This window comes from Sinocyclocheilus rhinocerous, unplaced genomic scaffold (assembly GCF_001515625.1).
Source record: "Sinocyclocheilus rhinocerous isolate Xijiao unplaced genomic scaffold, SAMN03320098_v1.1 scaffold262, whole genome shotgun sequence".
Classification (NCBI taxonomy): Eukaryota; Metazoa; Chordata; class Actinopteri; order Cypriniformes; family Cyprinidae; genus Sinocyclocheilus; species Sinocyclocheilus rhinocerous.
In genome coordinates, this window is record NW_015641038.1 from 734492 (window position 1) to 743026 (window position 8535).

General features: G+C 35.0%; 1 protein-coding gene across 1 annotated transcript in view; it reads right to left on the reverse strand.

Annotated features, from left to right (window-relative positions):
- LOC107754284 (zinc transporter 8-like) overlaps window positions 1–8535 on the reverse strand; it is a gene marked incomplete at its 5' end in the record, with an annotated part of 17493 nt that overhangs the window by 4696 nt on the left and 4262 nt on the right. Inside the window, 5 exons of the mRNA XM_016570677.1 lie at window positions 1974–2067; window positions 4293–4314; window positions 4616–4765; window positions 6623–6798; window positions 7528–7654. Coding sequence (XP_016426163.1) covers window positions 1974–2067; window positions 4293–4314; window positions 4616–4765; window positions 6623–6798; window positions 7528–7654 — 569 coding nt within the window. The remainder of the gene's footprint in view (window positions 1–1973; window positions 2068–4292; window positions 4315–4615; window positions 4766–6622; window positions 6799–7527; window positions 7655–8535) is intronic.

Here is an 8535-nt window from a genome sequence, read left to right on the forward strand (position 1 = left end):
GTTTTATGTTTACGCGGCGCTATGCAACGCAACGCGTAAAAAGACAGTATAAGTTATTATAATCAGTAATTATGTCCTCACTGGATGCAACAAATGCCTCGTTTGTAATGGGTTTTATTGGTGTTGTCGCATCGCGCCGGGACACATGGAAACACAGTATGGTAGGGGCATAACATTTCCGTCACACGCTTGAGGTATTCGGCCAATCACAACACACTGGATAGCTGGCCAATCACAGCAGACCTCGCTTTTCAGACCGATGAGCTTTGTAAAAATCAACACATTTCAGAAAGGCGGGGCATAGAGGAATAAACAATAATGTACAGTATGTGGAAAATAATGTGTTTTTTGAACCTTAAACCACATAAACACATTTCATTACACCAAATACACAAAATAATGTTCTTTTTAGCAACATCATATGACCCCTTTAAGAAAATAAAGATCTCTTATAGATTAGTTTTGAATGACAAACAGCTGATTAATGTAAAAGTATTTGCATGTATGACAATTCCCCTGCAGCCTACAATGATTTAAATATATAAATAAAAAAATATGTAAATAACTTAAAGGATGCTTAACAAAGAGCTAAAGTTATCTCTCAAAAAGTAGTCTTTTATTTCAGTTGAGTAGTTATAGGTGAAATATACTTCATCTCTGTTTGTTCTCTGTGTTCTTAAGTAGGCTATGTCCAGTGTTGGGAAGGTTACTTTGGAAATGTAGGTAACAGATTACAAGTTACCCTATATTTAAAATGTAATAAGTAGTGTAACTATTTAAATTACTTTATTAAAGTAATGTAACTAATTAAATTTGATCATTTTTTGACTACTTTTCTACATTTCTAATGAATGTTTTCAGCTGTTAATCATTTTAAAACATTTAAACCAGGCAGGGTTAACCTTACAGTCGTACTAAATGCTGATTACTGTCAGACTTTCAAAATCCTCAAAAATCCACTTGAATTAAGATTATAAAAAATGTAATTGTATAGCACAGCCACCAAAATCAGACTTTAGCACCTCTTTTTTACTTTGAGATCGTTCTGAGGATAAATACAGATTTAAAATCATCAGATATAGTTTAATAGCTATGATACTGTTTTTGAAATCTTTGCATATGAAATATGTCAGGAAACACTGGCACCTAACAATGCATTGGAAAAAAACAGTTAATCTTAAAAAAATAAAGCATATAGGCTACATCAACCCAAATAGTAAATAAAACAGTTATCAAATAAGCATGTGTCCTATTCTGTCCTAAACTCCTGAAACATTGATGTCTCATTTCGAGCTGTCAAAGCATTTTTGGAAATAAATCAATTAAATCTGTGTGTGTGTGTGTGTGTGTGTGTGTGTGTGTGTGAAAATATTCAGACATAACCCCTTTTGTAATAGTAAACATTTTCATTAGTAACTGTAATTTAATTACACATGTTTTTTATCAGTAACTGTAACAGATTATAGTTATATTTATTTTGTAATTAAATTACGTAACTCCGTTACATGTAACTAGTTACTCCCCAACACTGGCTGTGTCGATATTGTACTACAAATGATTCAGTTAGAAAACAGCGGTCCGAACGAATAGAACCGAATCGCAAATCGATTCGGCCAATTCATTGAAAAGAACCGACTCAGGCACCACAGCACCCCTGAACGAACCGTACGAATGTGTCTGTGTTCGTTTCTCACCCGGATTGGGGCGCAGTGCAAAGTTTGCACTCCACTCAGACCCTTATGACTTTGTGTAATATCACTCATTACTCATTACATTAATGAAAGGAGGAAAAAGTAAATGAAACAAACATTTCCACTGTGCCCTTATGTGTAGCTATAAAACATTCAAAATCTAATTCCAGTAAAAAAAAAAAAAACGTTAAAATAATAATTTGCAATACTTATAAATAAAAAAAAAACAAAAAAATTAAGAAAACATTAAAAACATTGAAATAAATAAAACAATCCATTTACCTTTCCGACGTGATGGTGTACATTTTTGCGCCGTTGTCCAAGGCAAAACGGATCTTTTCTGGATCATTTTTGACCATGGTTTTAGTTTGCCTTCACTTCACTTCTTTATCAAACGTTTAAAATATGGGTTACTCCTATCTGAAATGCTAAAATATCGATAATAAATAATAATAAAAAAGGCGTTAAACTTTTCCTGTCACAGTGCCTGCATCATCTTCAGGAGGTAAAGCGCTGATATCTGAGGCTCAGTGCAAAAGCGCTGTTATTTGAAGCCTTGTGACTGCGAACCGTGTGCAAACAGTTTCTGATTAAACTATGATGTGTTTTTCTTATACAAACCACAATAGCATCCTTTAGGATCATTCAATCTGGAGATATAGTGGAGGACAATAACTCGACCATTTACATGAACGAAGTAAACTATTTTTGAACTAAAACTTTCTCCAAGCTGATGTGGTAAATGTTAAAATTGTTATTTGTAATTTTAAAATGTGATTATACCAAAAGAGTACAGGAACCAAATATTACAATTGTAACCCGTCTTGTATAATATGCAGGAGGTATAAGTCTTAATATTTGGAGCGCACAGAAAAAGCGGATTTATCTGAAGCCTTGTGACTGTGAACCGTGTGCAAACTTTCAGGCTGCTTGCAACTCCAGACTGTGATGATTGACACTGAAAGAGCCCAAGAAAACTGACCTTTTGCAGAGACAATCAGTTACCACGTCCTTGAAGAGCTCTTACGCATTCAGTAGCCTAAGTTGATTAGGTTTAAATGTTTGACTAATTTAATCACTTTAATTGTAGGCTACATTGTACTTTCCAAAAACGTCATAAAGACTATTCAAATTATGAATTTGATGCCAGTCCTGAAGGATACTAATGGAAATTTCACATCCCATGACAAAAAACATAATTGAATACATAATTCTCAATGTCTTACCCTCCCAATACGTTTAAAAAAACAAGGAATTTTAAGAAAAAAACTTCTCTTAAGGAAAATGTCCAGTAGCAAAGACAAAATGCAAAACACGTCCAGATGATCCTCTTTCAACAGCATAGTGAGAATGTGGATTAAAATGCAGTTTGTGAAAACATACATGCTCCTTTTCACTTTTATTACACTCATTGAATAACAAGTAAACGGATGATTTTATTCTTTGCCTTCAGCTTTATTTGGCTCAGACCAACACATTACTTACAAAGGCTGATGTTAAAATGTACACTTGCACTAAATAAGTTAAAAGTTGTGGTTTCACAGGCAATGAGTGGCCCCTTCGGATCCTAGGAAACGGCTGTAACTAGTAGTTTGATTCTTTTCATCACAGATGACCAATGAGGAAGAGACCATACAGTAAAACGCACATAAACACTAATGCTTCAACCAACAAACCCATAGGGACAATGAACAATTTAATCATCTTTACCAAAGCACTGTTTCTAGATGAAAAAGGGGACAAGAAGACAGATAACGTATTTGAATTTGTTTGATCAATGGTGTGAACGACCGCTGACCTTTTGAGGCATCTGAAATTGTGTTTCAGATAGGTTTACTTCTTGGTCATGATTCCATAATTACAATGAAATAAACCTAAAGAGATTAAAATCTGAATATTACAAGGTATACTCTACTATTGGAGCAATGTATGCTGGTAAGCACAAACCCCGAAAGGGAAAACATCTCTTTGCTCACTGCAAAGCTCTTATAACTACATTAACTATAGCACATGTAACCTTCAGTTTACAAAAGGGGTCCGTTGATATGACTGCCGCACTAAAATACCGCAGCTGATTATAAGATGCTGCACTGAAATGAATATTCACTGCAAAAATAGAAAAATAACATCACCACAAATCTGGAGATCTGAAGTACTATGAAATGAGTAAGAGAGGAGCTGGAGAGAAACCTACAGACTGAAGAACAGATGGGTATTATCAAACCAAACTGCCATATAATGTCTGTTTGTAAAGCAATTTACCATTGCAGATGTTTATCTGTTGAGTAGGACGTCTATTTTAACTTTTGGTGACTTGCTTTTATGGAAGCTTCCAAAACAAAGCAATAAAAAAGGAAAAAATCAGTTGTTCTACTGACTCATCTTGTTTTTCAAGAACAACGTCTATCATTTAAATGACTTCATTGATTCCAATGCACTTGAATGTGGGTGATCAGATGTCCTCTTTTTCCCAGACATACTGGCCAGGATGTCTAAATGGCCTAAAACATCTGAATTTTGGCTTCATTTTCCTATTGACATGCTCTTTACATTCCGCACACGTGTATTTGCACTGCTTTGATCATTTTCTGTAGTTCTCACCTTGGTCGATTATGTACAATGCCTGCACAATGAGAGCAAGTCAATAAGAAAAGCAAGCCAAAACCCCGACATTTTAGGCAATTTAAAAATCCCAGCCAGGACGTGTCCAGAATGGTCACCCTACTCGAACAATACTTTTTCCATTACAATGGGGAACAATGAATTCAAGTGATGGTGCTCATCAGTGAAACACTCAGGCAGCCATGGACTGCATATTGGACACATCCACTAACAGTATAGTGGCTAGGTGATGTCAACTCTTAGAAAATAAAAAAGAAAGCCAGAGGACCAGGAGAGAGGTGATGGGGTGAGAGTCCAGCTCAATCAGAGGGGCTATAAAGATCGCCGGAGGAGGGCATGCGAACGTGGCCACCTGAAACATTAGGGAGCCTAGAGAGGTCTGGGAGACTGCTGAGACGAGAACGCAGCTCCTTCCGTACCTGGGACACCCGGGCCAATTTGCGCTTGTATTCCTAAAATAAAAACATGCAAACAACCTAGTTAGTGCAAAAATATATCTCCCAGTATATTTGTAAAATAAAAATGTATAATGAAAAAATATAGAATTAAAATTTAATTAAATCAAATTAATTTAATTAAATAAAAAATCATTTTTTAATGAAAATGTTTTTATATATTAAAGATAAGGCTCTTTAAGTGCAACAAGTCTAACTGTTTTTGGAATTTATTAAATTTAATGAACTGTTTAGTTCAGATACGCAAAGTGTGTTTTTACATCACTTTGTTTCAGTTCTCAGTATCTCATTCAGAAACACGCAGCAGCTGTTACCATTTACAATGAGTACAGATACATTAAAACAATATTATCTGCTGTTATTTAAAGCATTTTAACCATTTATATATGTAAAACAGCTTAGATAACATCCAGAAGTTTCTAGAGTCATTACATTTTGTATGATATATATGACTTAATGGATATATTTCAGTATTAGTGAACCTCTGTGATTGTGCCAAAGGCTTAAGTTCTTGACATTTGTGTTTCCTAACAACTGTTTTACAATACTAATGTTTAATTTACATCATTTACAAAGTTTAGGAATGTTATTCTGTTCCATCATGTAAAATTAAGTACATAAAAGTTTTAAAAGTTACTTCTCTTCAACTTGCCTACACGTTTAATTAAACACTAGAATGTTTACTATTGTAAAGAATTAGAAAAGCATCTCAGAACTAGAGTTTTAAATCATGATTTCAATTTTAATTTACAACAAAATCTTTTTCAACTGTAATACATGTCTGTCAGATAGACATGTTAGAAGCATGTTATAAATAAGACTAATTTAATTACAAAAATTACAAGACTGTACCTTTGTATATAGTTAATGTTTGTTCTACTACAACATAAAGTAAACTATACATAGCACAGACTTTTAACGGAAATGAAATATGGACTACAATGATGCAATGACAGGATAACTATAACTTTTCTAACCTTTAAGAGTGCAATCAGACTTTAAGGAGTTCAGCTGAAAGCTTAACTTAAAACCAATATATAAATGCATGAATTATGCTTATAAAAACGATCTTTTCAGATGTTTACTTTCATATTTTTATTTCTAGATGATGAACCGTGTATAAAAGGTTTAATTTAAATAAAAATTCTATAGATTAACCAACACATTTGGCATTATGAACTAACAACGAACCATCTTTTACAAGCATTTGGTAATCAGCATTTGTAAACATGCTATTGTTCTTTAGTTAATACATTTTGAACTAACAATGTTAATATTAACCAAGAATAATAAATGCTGCAAAGGTGTTCATTGTTTAAATCATGTTAACTATAGTAGAACTAAAGTGTTACAGAATAACCACAGCCAGTTTCTTAAGTTATTTCACTCAATAAGGATGTATTTGTGAAAGCCAGTGCATAAGCAAAAAAGATGCACACTCAAGAGATTGGTGTTTTTTTCTTTTATTTTTATTTATTCTGTAAAGGCGACATCAGGTGGAACACAGGAACCTGCTCACTACCTGTTGGCAAAGGCTGGAAAATGAAGCAGTTAATGTCCATAAAACTTTTTACGAGAACTTAGTGTTTATACTTACCAGACCAATAATGCAAGTCTCAAGTTAAGAGATATCTAGCGCTGCATTAGCTAAAATTACTTGATACTGGAGTTTCACTGCCCTCCATGGGCAAAACAAACCTAAATATGAAGCAACCACATGCAGCTATGATCACAGTGACAACATGAACATAAGTATAAATGAAAGAAGAGAAGAAAGAAACTGACATGTAAAGACAGCAACTAAGGATAAAAAAAGAAAAGGAAAGAAAATGTGAAGTCAGTAAGTTTACCCACTTCTAGTTTCTGCTCATTCTGGGCCAGGCCGTCTCTCTGACTCTGCAAAAAGACGGCAAGCGTGCGTGTGAGCTGCCGCCGATCATCAATCTCTGCCGCCAACCGCCCGCTGTAGTCAGCTAGAAGCATGCAGGCCTCTTCCACCAACCGAGAAAGACGCTCCCCTGACTCTTTATCTGAAAAAATACAATCAGGACAGACTTAGACTGTCAGAATGGTTAACTACATATGATTTTTTAAGCTTTCTGTATAGTACTGCAAAGATTAAGTATTTTTGTAGGTCAAAACCCAGATACAAGTTAGCTTCTTTTTTTTTTTGAGGGAATCAGGGTCATGCTAACTTTTGGGTTGGCCTAAAAAAATGTCATCACTGCAACACTCTATTAAAGGGTTAGTTCACAAAAAATGAAAATTCTGTCATTAATTACTCACCTTCATGAGAGTAATTAATGACAGAATTTTCATTTTTGGGTGAACTAACACTTTAATATCAGATGAGTTTCAGTCTATAAGTTAATTAAGCCTATATAAATTAAATCACTGCTTATCAAGTACCAATCTCCAGTGTGCAGTGTTGCCATAATTAAGCTTAAGTTGCAGGTGTTTTCTGTGAGAACTGGTCATTTGCGCAATAAAAATGAGTTTTTTCATGTACACATGCAGACAGACACACTTTGCTGTTGCGTAACATTTCATGCTATGAACACTGTATTTGTCAAGTTAAAGGGGTCATATGATGCTGCTAAAAAGAACATTATTTGGGGACCCCAGCGTTCTGTTCCAATTGAGCAATTACATTCTGTGCTCTAATGTGCTGACACCATGAAATATCAATTCAAAATTTGATTTTTAATTAATTCTGTTTCTGTTGCATTTACTTAGTTCTGTCATTCTGGTGTTCTCACCTGTAACTTTGTGCAAAAGGGAGGTGTCCTGCACCTCTGGGGGTAGAGCAGAGATCCTCTGGCGGAGAGCTGCGTCACTGGAGGCTGCGTTCTCAAGCTCCTGTAGTGCTCGGATCAGATCTGCAGTCTGAGATAGGGATGCAACGATTATAGATTTTGTTGGTACGATTATTGTCTGAGGAATAATCACGGCTTTCCGATTATGACAATTATTATGCATTTATTCATTTCCCAACATTACTAATGTATAAAATCACATGAACACTTTTTAGATATTAAAGTGTTATTTATTGCTCGCTTTTGAAACAAAAATAACACAGTAACCAACAATACAGCACAAAATAATAATAAACAAAAGACAAAAAGCATCATATGACCCCTTTAATATTTTCAGTTTGTACATTCTTTACATTTCTTTTGGACCTGGGGTAGAGAATTTGGAAACATGGTGAAAAAAAAATCTTGTTGGTTTTACTTATGAATAATACTACAACAGGGATAGCAAATAACAAAGTTAATGAAGTAGCCTGTTATTAATATACGACTACTATTAACTTTATTTGTCCCACAGGGAAAACTGTTACTAATTATGGAAATAAACTGAAATATTATTGTAATCAACTGTCATCCATACGTATTAATTTTAATAATCTTTATAATAATTCATATGATTTTACATGTGGCCTGAGAAAATCATCTGTATTATTTTGGTTTGTGAGATCGGAGATCGCGCTGCGCACGTGTACAAACATTCAGGAGGACACAAACTTCTTGAAAATGCTGCCCCGTGACTTTTATTAATAAAATAGATTAAAATAGCCTACTGGAGAGACGCACAGACGCAGGTAGGCTAAAGGCCCTTTCACACGGTGCGCGGCAGTCGCGAGTGTCTAGTTCATTCTCAATGGGAGACATGCGGAAAGCGGCAAAACGCGGGCGGTTTCGCTGGCGGCGCGGAGGCGGAGCGCAAGCGGTGCTCGTGCACCCAAAATCCTGCCGCTTCCACGG